The 18,106-nt window shown below is 40.6% G+C and overlaps 1 protein-coding gene across 3 annotated transcripts in view; it reads left to right on the top strand.

Annotated features, from left to right (window-relative positions):
- The first annotated feature begins 436 nt into the window (after nt 1-436).
- Nucleotides 437-18,106, top strand: part of CRY1 (cryptochrome circadian regulator 1) — a 38,625-nt gene continuing 20,955 nt past the window's right edge. For all 3 annotated transcript variants that reach the window (XM_057420484.1, XM_057420486.1, XM_057420483.1), the window contains exon 1: nt 437-690. In XM_057420484.1, coding sequence (XP_057276467.1) covers nt 533-690 — 158 coding nt within the window. In that variant the 5' untranslated portion in view covers nt 437-532. The remainder of the gene's footprint in view (nt 691-18,106) is intronic.

Here is an 18,106-nt window from a genome sequence, read left to right as displayed (position 1 = left end):
GCCCCTCGGCTTCCCCGTGCCTGCGCCTCCTACCCCTTCACTCCTCAACGCCGGTAGTAAACACACTTCAGAAACGTGAGGGCCGGCGGTCACGTGGGGGTGAGCCTGGCCAATCGGCGGCGCGGGGCGGGGCGCGCGGCGGAGCCCCGGCGCCCGGCGCAGAGTCACAGGGCGAGCGGCGAGGCGGCGGCAGCCGGCTGGTACGAGGGTGTGCGGCCGCACTTACGGCCGCTTCTCGCGGGCAGGGGTGGAGGGGGGGGCTCGGAGCCGCCACCGGATCCCGCTCTCCGTCTCCGCTCTCCCCGGCGCGGGGGCTCCGCGGGGGTGATGCGTCCCCGCTGGGCGGCCGCCCCTGCTGTCTCCGCTGGGTCCTAGAGCCGCCTGAGGTGAGGGCCCGCGGGCCACCCGCCGTTGCTCGCCCGGGCGCCGAGCGGCGGCGCCGCGCCATGAGCGGCCCCGCGGGCGGCGGCGGTGGTGGTTCCCGCTGAGCGCCCGCGGCCCCGGCCCCGGCCCGGCCCGGTCCGGCGGCGACATGGGGGTGAACGCCGTGCACTGGTTCCGCAAGGGGCTGCGGCTCCACGACAACCCGGCGCTGCGGGAGTGCATCCACGGCGCCGATACGGTCCGCTGTGTCTACATTCTGGACCCCTGGTTCGCCGGCTCCTCCAACGTGGGCATCAACAGGTGGCGGTGAGTGTGGGGCGCCGGGAACGGGGGGATTCGATCCCCGCGTTACGTGTGCGGTCACGCCGCCTCCTCACCATCCGCCCCTCCGACCGGCTGGGCCGCCGCCAGCGCCGGCTTCCCTCGCCCGCTTGCTTTCCAGCTCTCCCCGCCTCTCGGGGGCCGTGCTGCACACTCAGCCCCTGCACCGGCTCGGGTGAGAAAGGGGAAGAAGCTGGGAAGCTGGAGGAGGGGGGGATTGTTCCTGTTCCCCAGGACGGCGAGTCGGTGCCCGAGCGCACCCCCGGAGCCGCCCGCGCTGGAGCTGAGAGTGGGGCTGCTGCGGGGTGCGAGCTCTGGGAGAGCAGCCCGAGGGGTGGCTTCCTTCCTTCATCTCAGGACTTCAAGGCAGGCAGAAACCCCCTTCTGTTCCAGGGTGATTCCATTTCTGGAAAAACCGGGAAGCTGCTAGGTTAGTTGGGCAGGAATTTCTCAGCATAGCATTCCTATAGGGTATGTAGTGTCCTTTTCTGAAGCATGCACGTCTATTACTTACACCTTCAAGCCCGATGTGGTCTTACCTAGTATAAGAGTGAACTTTACTGTGGAGCTGTGACTTGACACCTTCCATGATGAATGTGTGCTAGAGGTTAATGAGACTTGTCTTGTGTGTGCTTGTCTTGCGAGATAAGACATCACTAGGAATCTGAAAGTTCTACCCTTTTAAAAGGATAATCCGGTACAGTTCTTGTATCATCTATCCATCCAGTGTCAGGAACTTGAAATGCTCATGATCTTGGTCTGCCCAGACTGTGATGCTGAGAAGAGTTGCCTAATTATGGATCAAGCACAATGAAAGTTGGCTTAACACCGTGTCATAGAAGAATGACAGTTGAGATACTTTGGGTTTCAGTTCAGTTTGCTTCTCTTTAAGGACTGTTTCTTTCAGATTCAGTAATTTCTATCCCAGGTCATTAAATACTTTACCAGCCAGGTAACTCACCTTTGGAGGTTAGTTAGTTTGTTTTTCTTATGCTTAAGTTTCTGGTTTTCAGAAGATAGAAATATGTTAAAAATGCTTTCAGTGAACCTTAACTTGATGGCCATTCCATTTTTCACTGACAAAAGTAATGTTCAAACCACTTAATAACTGCTAGACACCTTATTTGAGGTTTATAATGGTACGTTTATAGAAGCTTTTAAAATTCATTTGTTTTGAAGGGGCATAAGTTTTCTTTTGAATAACAAATTCTGATTTTATAAAGAAAACTCAGATTTCAGTTTTATGGGTGAAGCATGAACAACTACTTAAGTCTTAAAAGAATGTGGACAATTGGCACAAGTCTAAGTGTTAAGGAAGTCACGTGTCTCAAGAATACTTCATAGGCTTCTAGTGTGTTTTGCAATTGAAATGCTAAGCCATTTTTGGTTATATTCTTTGAGCTGATGAATGATAGACAAATGTGAACTTTGATTCTAGCAAAGGGAGATTCATGTGTTCAGTGCTACTGCTCTTGTTCTTCAATGACTATATAATAGGATCGTTAGCAAATACAGTCATTGAGTACATTTGTGTGTGATGTATAGAATCACAGAGTGGTTTGTGTTGGAAGGGACCTTAAAGATCATATAGATCATCCCCCCTGTGATGGAAAGGGACACCTTGCACAAGACCAGATTGCTCAAAACCCTATCCAACCTGGCCTTGAACACTGTCAGGGATGGGACAGTCACAGCTTCTCTGGGCAGTCTGTGCTAGTGTCTCACCACCCTCACAGGGAAAAATTTCTTCATCATATCTAAATCTCCCCTCTTTCAGTTTAAAGCCATTCCCCATTGTCATATCACTATTTGCTCCTATTATAAGTTCCCCTCCAGCTTTCTTGTAGGCCTTATCCAAAGCACTTCAGTCTCCTGGGACTCAAACCTCAAGGTACATTCTGCCCATGGGTTTAAGTAGGAAATCTTTCTGCCTGCATAGCTTGGTTTATGAGATCTTCAGTCTTTTTTTCAGGTTTGAAAGTATGATGACTTTATAGAATAACTGGCTGCTAAAGCTGTGTGTTTAATAGAGTGACCTCAATAAATTTTTATTTGAATGAACAGTTACTAGTTTGGAATGAATCCATTTTAGGTTCCAGGGGTTTTAATGAGCTACTTTGAACCACTGGAACATACATTCACAGTATGCATACACAAGACTTAAAAGTGCAGTGTTTTGGTTTGCCAGTCTCAGTTGACACTTGTAATTAATGATCAAGCATTTTGTCTCCTTGGTCATTTGATGACCATAAGCAAGATCCTTGCTTACATGCCTGTGGAGTGGGGTGTTGAATTAGTCAGAAACATTTTATTTGAGATTAGGAGCAGAAGCCTTTCAGCATTTGGAACATGAGTCAAATGTAATCTGGTGTGAGTTTACAGTGGTCCTTTCTTAGTTTAAGTTGATTGACAGCAAGAGTTTATGTTCTGGTGAGTTTATGGTCCCAGTGCCCTGGGCAAAACTCTTGTCTGTTAGAGTTCAAAGTATGACTAACACAATGGATATGAGGAAAAAGGGTTCAAGGATACAAGAGATCAGGAGGTTTGCTTTCTTGGTAGAAGTAATACTGTCCGTCTGCAGAGTTGCCAGATAGAGTTCATTTTTAAAAATGTGTGTTAAATCTGGCAATAGCAGCCTTTAATACATGGGTGCTTTCTGGTTAACTTTGCTCTTTAAGCAGTCATGTAACACTCATGAACTAAGATTTTTGTGTAATTGTGCTATTGAGCAAGTCTAATTACTAAGCAGTCACATGGTCTTACTGACCTCCTTTCTCCTGGCATTCAGCCTACCTGTTCTAAATTCATGAATGCTACGTAACAAATGCCAGGGCCTTCCTCAGCTCACTTCGTCTTTTCTGATTCCCTTCTGTTTCTTCCTCTTGTTCCTTCTTTCAAGCTGTCAGATCAAGAAGTGCTTCCATTGAGACCTGCTTTTTCTATATAATGAGTTTTCCAGGGTCATTGACAGATCAAGGCTTGTGAGAGGGGGGTTATTCAGTGCAGTAAAAGGTGATGAAGAAATGGTGGAGGGAGATGCTAAATGGACAAAACTGCTTTGATGCATGTCTTGTCAATTGTCCTCAAACTTTTGGCACCAGCATTAGCATGCATCTAATTATGTCAACAGAGTAGACAAAGAATGTAACTTACGTACTCTAGCAAGTAACCATTACCTACTTGTGAAAAAATGTGTTTGCATATGCTCGCAGGCTTTTCCATATTAAGGAGAATGCGATCTCATGTTTAGCAATATTACTTTGGGAAGGTTTCATTTAGCCCTGGCTTTAGCAGAGTGGCAGTTGATCTCGATACCTAAAAAGAGAAATGCAAACATTGTTAGCTGCTGCAGAAGTATTTACTTTAGGTAATAATTTACTTCTTTAGTTTGTCTTTTTGAGTGTGCATGTATGTGTTTGATATGCTAGTTAAGACTGTCATGCAGCAATTGATTTTAAAAGGATGGATAGTCTAATCTTGCCAATCCCTGTGTTATTTTTTTAATCATTCCTGAAGGGAACAACTTTCACTTTTAAAATAAGAATAATAAAATTTGTGTACCTGTTAGACTTTGTGAGAATATTTATGTGTTCAGCATCCTGCAAAGTGAGCTGCTGTTACGGCAAATGGTTGTGTCAATCTAGGAGAAAGAAACGATGGGTTGTTTTTGTTTTTTTTTTTTTTTTCACTGGGTTTTGAAAATACAGCTTCAGGATATGTAAGTAATGATTTGTCCTTTAAGGAGCTGTTTGTTGGATGTGGGATTGGCGAAGAAAGGTTGTCAATAAAATTATGAGTGATTGCAGTTTTAAATGCTATTATATTTGTAGCTCAGGCAGGCAAAATTTGTGTGTTGTACTTTGTGTCATTCTTCTATGTAAAGAGGAATGTACAAAATAATTGACTTCCCAGCTAAAAACATCCCTTTGTTGTCATGGCGTAGCACATAAACTGAAAATCTGTTTGATTTACGAAGTATTTAACATCAAACCAATTATCTAAAATATGAATAGAGGTGAATAGAGGTAATAGTCTTGGCTTTTCATATACAAAGACAATACATCAGGTTTGGGAGAAACATTAGTTTTGTAGGTATACTATAGATTCTTTGGGGTTTCTTTTACCGGGTGGGTAGCCTGTGCTCAGCTCTGCTGCTGTAGCTAGAGTGTAGCAGGTCCACAAGGGAACTTCAGTATTCCTATGCTGTGTCCTAGGCACACTTGTGTGGTGCATTGACCCTGGCTGAATGCCAGGTGCCAACGGAAGCCACTCTAACACTCCCTCACCTGGATGGGGAGGGAAAATAGAATGAAAGCCTTGTGGGTTGAGGTAAGGACAGGGAGAACAGAGATCACTCAGCCAGCACAGGCGAAACAGACATGACTTGAAAAAAATAATTTATTGCCAATCAAATCGGAGTAGGATAATGAGAAATAAAACCAATCTTAAAACACCTTCACCCCACCCCTCCCTTCTTCCCAGCCTCAGCTTCACTCCTGATTTTCTCTACCTCCTTCCCCCCAGCAGTGCAGGGGCATGGGGATTGCAGTCAGTTCATACATGTTGTCTCTGCTGTTCCTTCCTCCTCATCAGGAGGACTCCTCACACTCTGCTCCAGCATGAGGTCCTTCCCATCTAGAGTCCTCCATGAACTTCTCCAACATGAGTCCTTCCTGTGGGGTATAGTTCTTCATGAACTGCTCCAGTGTGGATCCCTTTCATAGGGATCCCTTCCATAGGGTGCATCCTTCAGACTACTCCAGCATGGGTCTCCCATGGGGTCACAAGTCCTGCAGCAAACCTGCTCACATGGGGGTTTCTCTCTCCCCAGGGCCACCTTGATGTCAAACACTTGCCATACAAATCCAATACAACCCCATCATAACTTTTAATGAGTGGCTTCAACTCTAGTGCAGTCTGCAACCTGGAGCACTTTTGTCCAACCAGCCCAGTAAATTGAGGGTGATTAATCTGTAAATTTTCAAATCTGTTATTGAAGAGCAATAACTTGTTTTCAAAAGCCGTGTGTCCGGATGGGAGTTCTGTGGTACCAGGGGCTGGATTGCAGAAACCCTCCAGTGCCACATACCTGTGCTGCCCACCTGTCCTCTTGCACAGAAAGACCAGTTTACACCAAAAGTGCCCACACAGATCAGCAATTCCCTCTCTAATTCAGCACGGTACATGATGATTTACAAAGTACGTCACTGAACCACACTGACGTATGTCTTCATGGTTTTAATCCTGTGGTGTTGATGACAGGGCTGGTTCCACCCTTCTGTGATAACACACAGCCCTGTGGTAAACCAGGTGAGCTCATCAACCTGTCCAAAAGAGATTAGTTCCCATTGTGTTGGGATCAGCTGTGTGGTAGATTGTGCCAGCAAAAAGGTCACAGTAGTAATAGCAAAGAGATGAGAGTGGGGAAGGCAGGTGCTATTTCTTTCTGTAGCGGTATGAAGTTGAGTCAAATAAAAATGGCCATATCGCTGTGGCCTGTGTTGCTTGTGTGTGTAGTAACTACTGGGTGTTTTTTGGAAGGTGATTATTGGTTTATTCCATGGTTTGCATTTCTTGACACCTTTTGAAGTTATATTGCTAAAAGTAAGTATTGGCCGCTTTACTGTGTTAGCAGGAAGGCCTGATTTATTTTCTGTCAAACTCTCAGAATGTTAGAAATAACCCTGCCAGTTGAGAAATCATACTATGCTTGTTTGCTTATTTTGGTGAATGATTTTGTATCACCAGATTCTGTAATGTAGCAATTATGAAACTGGACAAGAAGTCTGCACTGGTTGGTCTGGAGAGAGCAGGCGGTACTACAAATCCAGCTTTATACAGTGTTCAACGTGTTTTTTTTCCAAGTAGCAGTTGTTATAGGCCAGAAAAATACCAGTGATCATTTATGCAATTTGCTTTTTGACTGCAAGATTGATTTTGAAGGAGTTATAATTCCTCAGAATAAGATTTTCTTTAGGGTTTCGGAGACCTGTTTTTACATTACTGGCTTCCAGGTTTGAGGATATCAAGAGAAGATCTGGGTACAGTGTTCTTGATACGGAAGTATAGTGTGTGTACTTTTGAGTATCAAAGAACAAATGCAGTCTTGTAGCAACTCTGCAGGATTATTTCAGTCTTCCTTCTCTTGGGCCCAGAAATCTAATTTTTTTTATTCTACCTAAGCATCAATAAATCTATTCTTTATTTGAGCTGGGGAAGGTAATCTGTGTGCAACTTGTTGTGTTACCTCCTCTGGTCATAAAAAGAGAAGGTGATAACTCCCAAGAAACACCATCTATGGTGAACATTAAAACAACTTTTTTTTAGGCAGTCAAGAATACAGGTTTTTCCGCAGCGATCAGTATGTGGCGGTGTCAACAAATTCTGCATCGTTCTTCAAAGCAAGTTATATGTTATCATAGAATGGTTAGAGTTGGAAAGGACCTTAAAGATCATCCAGTTCCAACCCCTTCCACTAGAGCAGGTTGCTCACAGCACTGTCCACCCTAGCCTTGAACACTGCCAGGGATGGGGCAGCCACAACTTCTCTGGGCAACCTGTGCCAGTGCCCCACCACCCTCACAGGGAAGGACTTCTTCCTAAGAGCTAATCTAAGTCTCCCCATTCCCCCTTGTCCTGTCACTACATGCCCATGTAAAAGAACCTCTCCAGATTTCCTGTAGGCCCCCTTTAGGTACTGGAGGGCTGCTCTAAGGTCTCCCCTGGGCCTTCTCTTCTCCAGGCTGAACAAGATGAACTCTCTCATCCCATCTTCACAGGAGAGGTGGTTTGGTGCTCCAGCCATCTGATCATCATCTTTTGTCCATTTTTATGCAATAAGGTATTTTATGAAAATGTCTTCATCCTACCAATGGGAGCTAATTTAAAAACAAATTTCATTACTCAAATATTGCAGAAAAGTCTGCTTATCATTGTACCACCTGAACTTTATGGTTTCTGGCAGTTTATCTAGAGCATGGAAGCCTTTCTTTTCAAGGAAGGTGTTTCTTTTCCATAGTCTCTCAAAGCCTGGCAGGTTTTCAGGGTAATTGTATAACCCATGGCAGGAGAAAGGTCAGGCTGCCAGCAGAGTCAGCCATTTTTCCAGTGTGGAAGTTACACTGAAGTCTGTGATGTATTAATTGGTATATTGCAAGAAACTCTTTGCTATAGGGAATTCTGTGACCTTTCCTTAGTGACCTAAAAAAAGGCAGAAGTCAGCTTGAGCATGAGTCGGTTGTGTAAGTACTGTGGGAGTACACAGCTTTCTGTTTTATAGGATTAGCAATTTGCATATCACATTTTAACAGGTTTAATAACTGTGCCTTGAGTAACCTCTAGGAAAGGGCTGGATTTCATTACTGGGACAGGAAATTCATGGTATTTTTGTGCAATACATTTTCCTTCAATCTTTCAGAACCATAAATGTGGAGCACGGTTAGTTTGTATGCTTCTGTATACTTCTGGCTTTCAAGTTCTTTGCAATCTGGGTCAACAGGTGAACTGTAATTGCAATGTTCTTCTAACCCCAAAACCTCCATACGTTTTTCAGGTCACCATTAAGCATTTGCTTTCACTGCTTTGGAGTTCTGTGTGCATAAAGTTTCTTTATGCAGGAAAAATGCTTTAGTGGTGGTGAAGGATAGATTGGAAGGAACTGGGGAAAACAGGTCAATATTGTAATGTTCTGTTTCAGGTGTGTAGATGGAGGCAGCTGTGTCAAAAGTCTATATATATATATATCTATACTTTTGGACCAGTTACAAATCTGAGAGCATGCCAATTACCAGTGGAGAGATAGTGAAAAAATAACACATGAGCTTTGTTAGCATTAGTTTAGACAGTACCTGAGCTGCAGTGAATAGAGCTTCCTAAGGTACACATTTCTTTTTTCTTGAGTTCTGTACTTTGTGATTTTTTTGGTTTTTTTTTTTTGCTTTTTTTTTTTGTTTGTTGTTGTTTTTTTTTTCGGTTTTTGATTGCAGTAGTATTTGAAAGGTCTGAAAGTCTCTATTGGTAAACCTGGGTAGGAAATAAAAGTTTGATAATTCTTGCTCATAATCTCTTTGAAAAGTGCTAATACAAGAAGCTTCTTGAAATACGATGGAACCTTTTCTGGTTATCAGAGATAGAAGGGATTTCTTGCAGCTGAATGTTGGTCAAGATGTACCCTACAAGTCTGATATCTGGGTTAACAGGCATGTGATGGCATGTGCATCTGAGCTTTTGTGTAATTCATTGCTTCCTCCTGCAACTAAACTAGATAAACTTTCTGGGCCTGGTTTTGAAACTTACTTTATCTCAGTGCTTCTTCATTTGTAGGAAACCATTTCCTTTCCTGTTTAGTCATATGTGTTCCTTTTTTAACATCTGTTAGTATGTCTGTGACTCTTGCACTGCCATGGAGAGGAAGGGGTGCAAATTTCTTGCACAGTAAGTTTGATCGCTTTTGGAACACAAACTCTTATCCTTTCAAAATGAAAACTAGAAACACTGGGAAAAATCTGTTTGAGCTCAAATTGGGTAAGTTGTGAAGTATGGATATTATGTTGTTACTCATTCTTCAGTGAGAGGTGAAATATCTACAGTGTAAGTTACTTAGGAACAATTCCTGTAAGGAAAACTTGTTTTTTTCTGTTATCTGTCCAAAGCATGGAATCCATGACCTAGGAAATGTTCTACTTTTTATAGAAAGGAACACGTGTAGTTTACTGCTTGCATTTTCTTTTTTTTTTCCCTTTTTGTAACGCCAATGTCAATTCTACTTATCTTGTAGGTGAAGGGCAAATTGTGCTGCAGTTGAGAGAGGGGCAAAATAATGCTCAAAAGGACAGAAATAGGATGTCAGCTTTCATCAGAAACATGACTGAATAGGTAACTCCTTCATGTAGGTTGCTTGTTACTTGATGCCTTGTGCATAACTTGTAAAGCATGATCACGATGTGCATGGTTGCAATTTTGCTATGCACTAAATATACGGAACACCATGGCAAGCTTGATCTCAGTTTTGCAATCTGTTCAATTCTGAAGTACTGGAGAAGCATACGGAAAATTGTGAGACTCCATTTTACAGAGCAATGGGTATTAAAAGTAGTTAATTATTTGATTCCCAATACATGGGATTAATTGAAGAATGGAGTGAATTTTTTCTTTCCTATGTTCTCTTGTGAGTTTCCTCAGAATTGAAAATTTTCTGTCTAAATACTGAGGCATGAAGTGATTATTTTTTTCCTTAATTTTGTTTTTCCTGTTCTTACTTCACATTCTTGAAAGTAAGCAAACTAATTTTTTTCTAGGGCTTAAAGTAGAAAAGAGAACAATGCAGCTTTTAGAAGAGATTGCTTACTATTGTTTCCCTTATTCCCCTGTTATGGGAAAGGCATGACTCTATGTCTGTGAAACTGATATTTGCATTTAAAATAAAATAGTCTACACAGCATGTTTTGCCATCAAGGTTTCAGAAGGGTCTTTGGCTGGGGAGGAGGTTGCATTTTGGTTTTGTTCTTTGCTTTTGTAAGTCTTGCTATTACTGAACTCAAGAAGTTGAAACTATCCAGGTCTTAATGATGGTGAGCGAACAAAGGCTGTCATTTGAATTGGTTTATTTAGATTACTTAGGGATGATTGCTGTGACTTTGGGTTATTTTTCACAACAGGCTTCGTAATACCAAATTTGCTGTGCTTAATCTGTGTTTTAGGTAGCGTAGCTGCTGTTTACTGCTATCATGCCAAATATCCTAAATCCTGTGAATGCTTCTTTAAATGACTTGTCACAAGTGACTTTTTCACTTTTTCTCCAGCCTGCTGTTTAACTGGTATGACCTGGAAACATCTTCTGATGTGTAGTTTTGTCATTTTAGGCAGAGGATAATGTTGTAAATTGCTGTGATATTGATTGTTCAGCTTCAGGTGTATTTTCCCCTTTTATTACAAGGCTTTCATAATTTCAGAAGATATGTGTGGAGATCATACTAACATCATACAGTGATGGTGGTTTTCACTGAGCAGGGTTTTTTCATTTTACTGACATTTCCTTTCTGTAAGGTAGTTGCCACTAAACTTGCTGGTGAGAAGTACTTTGAGTGATAGTGTTTTTGTTCTAAACCATGAAGAATGTCATGGGTTTATGGGAGATAATGTGGATCTTCCTATTTTTGTGTTTTAGATTTTGGCTTTCTTCATTCTTTCAAATATAGGTCCACCAACCTCTCTTTTTCAGTGCCAACTCTGAAACACTGTGTTTGCTGAAGGAAAGTTCTTCAATGCTGTGTTACTGGAAGTTTTACTCCAGTTCTTTACTACTTCCACATGACAGCGCACAATGTAACTTACATTTCTGGCACTGGAGGTCATGCTTTCAAACTGGAAAGTGTTACTTTTGTGATCAGATGTTGCTTTTGCAGCAGCAGCCTTGTTTTTTTTTCACAATTCTGATTTTTCTTCTACTAGTCCATCTTTCTTCCAGAATTTGCCCTCTGCACTTGCTGCTCTGTGGCTTGTCAAGTGCAATGGTAAAGTACAAATAAATTTTACTTTGTTGGTTTTTTTTAATTATTTTTTTCCTGTTCCTTTTGAAGAGTCTGAGATTTGCAGGAGTAATTGTCTCATTATAGAGGATTTGTGCTCAGGTGGAAGCATGGGGGAAACTTCGGAACTTTTTTAAATTGCACTATCATATTGTCATTGATTCCAGTATTTTTTCCTGCTGAACTTAAAAGTTTTAGGTAAACTAAGCTTTGGAGAGCTTTGCTGTTTGCATTTTGTTTTTCTGCTTTCATAGTATGAGTTATATCTGTGAGAATCTTTCTGTTAACTGAAATTTTAAGATGTACTATACAGTAATGTCGGAATGAGTTGTCTTCTGCTTGGAATTGTTCGTCTCTTGTGCTTGCCTCTCAAATTTTACCTTGAATGCAAGCTTTTGAACTTGGGGTTTACATAAAAGGATCAAAAAATACCTATGCCCAAGTCAGCGTGATTGGTGTTTGAAGCCTTGTAGGGTTATTTCTACAGACATAATCTTTTTCTTCATGAAGTTAAGGTATAGTTCAATGAAAAGTCACACTAGTGATCTTTGTTATTCCGTTAATGGTCATTAACAGCAGCAGTAAACAGGAAACTAAGTAATTGTCAATGTTACTTCCTGGGTTAGTGTAGGACCTTTGTATGTCCCCACTCCACAGTTCACGCAGTGTTAAATAGGGTTTAAAACCACGCTAATTTTACCTGTCATTCATGAGGGTTTTATGCAGATGTAATGTTTATTTTATATCTGTAGTAAAGGATTATGTCCATTAGCTTGTGCTTGGATGGTAGTACTGGAGCCTGCTTGTGCTAACCGTGGCAAGGAACACATTGTTTGTGAGCTGCCATTCATTTTGACACCTTCCACTTCTTTTTTTTTTTTTTTTTTACCAGCTCCTTCAGGTTTGAACATTGCCTTGGTTGGTACTTTTTGAACTCTGAGCACATATTGAGTTTCACTTAACCTTTAGCAGCCAATGCTTCTAAATAAGACACCCAGGAGTAGAACCGACCGTGCTGCTTCTTCTTGCTTGAAGCCTCTCTTTGTCCCGGTTAGGAATAAAGTTCGTCTGCGGTACGGGAATCCTCTTGGAGCAGCTCTGAAGGGAACGAGAAATTCGGCTGCTACTACAGCGGTTACATATAACTGGAAAAGTAGGTCATTGTGGCAGGGAGTAGTCCAAACAGCCGCCTGGTTGCTGCAGCAACGACCTACTTTAGGAAACTATTCTTGTTGATTCATATTGAAATGCTCTTCTCACAAATGGTATAAGGAAATGATCAGGTTATGAGACATTTAGCAATGCAAGCTTCAGACTTTTTGTAGATATTCTTCTCTTCTCCCCTTTCCTCCTCGCCCCTTGATCTTTGCCCCTTGATGTTGGACATGTGGGGATTAAAGCAAATAGAGTTTGTTTTTCTTCAGTTTTGACCTCTAGTGAGGAACATATCTTCTTGAAGGTTCTGCATAGCAGTAATACTTACCAATGGTGATTAAGTTTCCAGAGTTCAGAGCCTACAGATGTCTCCCTATGATTTTTGTCTATAGAAATAGCTTTGGAGGGTTGTTGCTTGGTTTTGTTTTGTTTTGTTTTTTTTTTAATTTTTTTAGGAGTATTTCTCTTCTGAAATGCTAACAGTTTATCTTGATATTCAACTGGTCTTACTTTAACTGCCTTGTCTCCAACAAAGTTTATCCACCTTCAGGAAGGTGGACTTGGTGCCTCCCTCCCTTTGTTCATTAAATTGTTAGTATTCCTGTCTGCATCTTCTGTGTTGCTATTAATTCTGATCCTGGCACAAGCAAACTGGAAAAAAGTAAAGTGACCCTGTGTACACTGGGAACCCAGGACAGTGATGATGCTTTCCAGTTGTCTTATCTTTATGCTTTCAACAGTGCTAGTAATAAAAACACCTGTGACTGGTGTTCAGGTAGCAAGTTTTGGTAGTTCAATTGCGTCTTCTGAAAGGACTGGGTAGACAGGGAAAATGAGGAAAATATAAAAGTACAGTTGTTCTAATTAATTATGATTAATTAAACCTTTATCTAAACTGCTGTCACTTCTGTGGAAGAAGATTAAATATCACTTTTTAGTTATCAATGTTTTACTGAGCTGTACTACATAAATTTTCAAGATTAGTTACTTTACTTCAAGTGAGGTGTTTTCTGTTGGCCCTGACCTTCAGTATTGCAGTGAACTGCTGCAGTTGAGGCAGAGGAAGATAACATACTTATCTAGAGGTTATCTGTATTTTTTTCATTTATTACGTCTTGAACTATATTTCAGTTCTGTTTACCAGGGCTTACGTTACTGAGCCCTATGTACCTTTTTCATCAGCTCTAGACTTTGAGATGGAAAGCCTCTGCAGCATGAAGCATACCATTACCTCTGTTAGTCTACTCATATGCTGAGAAAGTCTGGGGCAAAGTGGAGTTTCTTTTGGATTTATGCAGCTTAATAAAGCTGTGTTTGAGTTGTTGGTCGTGTTTTGTGGTTGTTTTTTTTTTTAATGTTGATTCTTTCTGTATTATTCAAATAATTGAATTATTTGAATTGGTTATTACTCAAAAATCTGAACACATTTTGTCCATGTTTACTTTGCATTCAGATGTAAATGAATAATCTCAGTTTTGAAAGACCAGTTCAGAAAACTTTGGCTGCCTTGAACTGTAAGAGTAGCAGTGGCAAGTTAGGATAATGCTGACTGTCTGACCATCATAAGGTGAGCACCACAGAGATGAAATCTAGTCATTGCTAACTAAGAGTTTTTTCAGGAATAGCTTCAGTTAATTTTTTTCTGTTTTCCAAACTTTCTACCAATTTCTGTGCTTGCTAGTAGATTTCAGGTCTAACCTTAATTCTCAATTAGTTTAACAGATTTTTCAGGTTTGGAAAGCCAGAGATGATGGAATTATACCTTAAAGACTTGCAATTTCTTAACAGTGTAGCTGAAAAAGATACTCATTTTACACAGTGTTTCATTTCTGGGAGACTTGGAACTGTGCAAAATCCCATTAGCAGTAATTACAACCTTAAAAAAGTCACTTGGATGTAAGGAAAGTAAAAGGGTTTTATTAAAATAAATGAGGGGCAGTATAAAATTTGTCCTTCAGAATCAGGTTGCAAGGCTGTATCTTGTTATAGTGCTCTTATCAAGCTTGCTCTTTTGAAATGAGCCATAGCTCTTTCTTATGGACAGTTCAGATTGCCGAAAATAAAGTGGCTGAACTATTTTATAAAGCAGGCCAGCTCTGGTTTAATTACAGCAAGCTTTATGAGCTGCTTGTTTAAATAAGAGAACTTGGAACATGAGAATAAGGAGTTTTAAATTTATTTAAATATGAGCATGTCTGTACTCTCAGTTTAGTTTTGTAACTTGCTCCTAGGTCTTATATTCCCAGCTGTCCTCACTGCAAATAAATTTGTTTGCTCTTGGGTTTTCCTTTATGCATCCAGCTAGTTTCTACCTGGGAAGAGTGTAGGCATAAGGAATTGAAGTCAAATAGTAAGGACTTTAATATATCAGATTGGAATTAGAGGATTAGAGAAAAATAAACACAGAATATATGCATTGAAGAATGGAAGACCCTGGGGTAGACATTGAGGAAGTTGTGAGCCTGTTAGTATCACCAGAAGGCTGACCTTTGTAACAAGCAAGTAATTTGAGATGTTTGTTGCTAGTTATGTGGGAAGAGTTTAGATTAATAGTAGGTGCCCTTTGAATGTGAAGTTAAGTTCCAGATCTTTACAGAAGCTAAATACACTATTTGCTGTGACGTATGGCTCACAAAATAGGAACCAAATACAGATTGCTGTTTGGGAGGTTATGAATGTCTTTTGAATAGGACAAAAATGTTGTGTGTTTCCTTCCTTTGAGGAATACTAACCTTGAAAAGGTAGTTCAGTTGGAAAGAAATGAACGAGGAATGATATTTAAGAAGATGCTAGCTTTGTGTCCGATGTAAACTAGGTTAGATTAAAATGATTTTGTTGTTCTAATGGAGCAATATTGCTTGCTGTAGTTGGTATTCTAGTCCCACTACATATGTGAAATGGTCGTTACTACTTAGCTTCAAAAAAGATTCACCCAAAAGGGCTCATCTTGGAGAGATTAAATTTTAAACTCGCTTTCTTTCAGTTGTTTGCAGCTCCTTCTTTCATCCTTTCTCAAAGAGTTAAATTTGGTTTTAAGAAGATTTTTTGCAGCAATTATGAATATTTCAGCTTTTTGCAGACTTGGATGTATCTTGCATTCTTCCTCCATCACCTTCATCAAACTTTGGCTTGAAGATTATAACAGTAGTAAGTATTAGGAGGAGAAAAAGCAAAGTAATGCACTTCATGGTCTGTGTTTGGTTTTGGTTTTGCATGTGGATCAGATATTACTGAGTTATGAAAGATGCTGGAGTCCTGAATTGCACTCTAAAGAAGCTGTTTTTTTTTTTTCCACTGACTAGAGCAACCCTGCAGGAGATTAGTTAGCTCCCACAGCCACTTCACTTAAGTATCTGGAGTTGAATAACATGGAACTTTTCCTGCTCTTTTGTATAAGCTTAAAGGATATTACTTCTATGAAATGTATTATTGTATACCTGTTTCAGATGTGGAAGTTGTATGTGCCATTTGCTGAAACAATGTAATATAGTAAGGCATGCCGCTGTGACCTTGATTTGGTAATAGGAAAATATTACTGTGGCTTGCTGCCAAAGGATGCGGTGCAGTGTACATAACACTTAAATCCTGTCTGAGCTTAATCTTCTTAGAGTTTCATAAGCATATACTGCTCGCACTAAGACACATTGGTTGGTGGGAATCAAACAGGAAAATATACTTGTAAAATATTAAATATATATAGGTACATCTAATTTGAGACACTTCTTAGTATCTCATACTCTGTTTTGGTATTAGGTGAGTTATACCTAATGATTCCTGTAGAAACTAGTATGAGGAATGTGTTTACCTAAATGGTGCTGGGCTTTCATAATGACCTAACAGAACATACGGCAAAATAGCTGATACGAAAGAGAGGAGCTCTCACCCCACTGCCCCCCCTTCCCATGAAGAGAAATAAATGTTGTGTAATTTATTAACAGAATCGGAGTCTAATGCTGCAAACTGTACTCAAACAAAACAATGTGGTTGATGTTATACAATATTCTTTGTTTTTATTGAATCCAGCTCTACTAAACTGTGGAAGATGGAGGACTATGTGATAGCAATGTTGGAAAAAAAAATTGAATGGGAAGATAAAACTAGCAGATGTTAGGCCGCTTAAGATAATTCTGATAGACAAAGTCTGGGTGGCAATCAGATATCCATGATGACACGAGTCTCTTGTTTGAAAGTGCTATTCTTTCCCTGGAGAGATTGTAATCAATGGCTTGGCTTGAGGACTAGTGGGTAGATAGAAAGTATTTCAAAGGATTGGCTGAACAGAAGTTTTGGATGGATTGCTGGAAGTTGACCAGTCATAGGTCAAAATATTAAACATAGGAATGAAACAAGTTTTAGGGCTGTTCTTTTTCACTCAACATTTTAAATGTGCTCCTCAGAATAAGGAAGCTTAGATTCCTTTTTCTTGTGTGGAAGTGGCTATGCAGTCTTAACACTCCTACCTTGCCTAATGGTTAAGTTCAGAATCTGGATCGGTTCAGGAAAAAGCATGGAACTGAAGTTTCTTGATTCTTTAATGGCTTAGCACCACCATTTTCAGATGTGAATGATGCCTGAAAGAGAAGGCATTGCACTTTAAGTCCCCTCAATTCCCAGCAACTATTCTCATTTCAGACTGACAAGAAGGATGGTTGTGTGTGATTGCAGTTTCTGGGTGTTTATTACTCCTAAAAGTAACCCCAAACTAGACTTAATGGTACCCTTGAACAGTGTGTCTGTAAGTATCCTTCTTGCAGGTCTCCTCCTAAATAAAAGTGCTGCATATTTCATAAACTGCTCCTGACTTACTCCCTGGAGAAAGTCTTTAATCACGTTAATAGTGCAGAGCCAGGAAGGCTGCATGTTGTAGTGCTTACTTTTGTTCACTTTGTTAATGGTTAACTGTGTTAACAATTAGTTATTTAACTTCTTGAATTTCTGCCTTGATGGTATCGGTTTATTTCAGATGCATGTTAGCTAAAATTGTTATCTGTATTATGCAAACCATTTTTTGGCAGTCACTTTTAAAGTGCAGGGGGGCAGAACGTTTAGTTTAGATTTTGGACCAAAGGCAGACTTTGCATGATTGGCAGCAGGGAGGATTCTAGGGTTTCTTGGAGTAAACAGCCAAGATTTTATATTCATATCTTTTAAAGAATGTGGACTTCAGAAGCTATCAAGAAAATTCTTAATGTCATAATTGGATGATCCCGAGCAAAATGTGTGCTATGCCTTCTAAGAATGTTGCTTAAGCACAGGTGTGCTTTGCATTGGCATCTTCACTTAGACTTACAATAAGTAAGTCTTTTCTGTCTCCTGCCATCATCTCAGTCAGGCATGTGCTTGTGGCAGTTTGCTACTGTGACATTAATGGTGAACTTTTCCTTCCTTTGGTTTGTCCAAGGGAAGTTGCAGACCATATGCAGAAACCTGGGCTGATGCTCTAATCTGATAAAAATATCTGTTCATCCTTTTTATGTCTTTTTTTTAATGATGTCATGTAGTTTTTAATAGTCATTCGAAGTCAAAAAGTGCTTTCCCATTGACTCTTAGGTTGAGAAGGAAAAGTTGGTTTATATTTCAGACTTGGAAATATGACCTGTTACTCTATGGAGAGATTTAAATAGATTCTAATTGCCACAGTTTGGTGTAAAGTATAATAGAACTCAAGCCTGGTAGCTCCTAATTTCATAGCTGCTATGAAGAAACTGCCTCAAGAGCTC

Source organism: Pezoporus wallicus, unplaced genomic scaffold, assembly GCF_028554395.1.
Source record: "Pezoporus wallicus isolate ANWC-B61680 ecotype Strahan unplaced genomic scaffold, APGP_CSIRO_Pwel_v1 contig_2871, whole genome shotgun sequence".
Classification (NCBI taxonomy): domain Eukaryota; kingdom Metazoa; phylum Chordata; class Aves; order Psittaciformes; family Psittacidae; genus Pezoporus; species Pezoporus wallicus.
The sequence above is the reverse complement of the archived record's forward strand: the minus strand, read 5'-3'. Positions and strand labels throughout refer to the sequence as shown.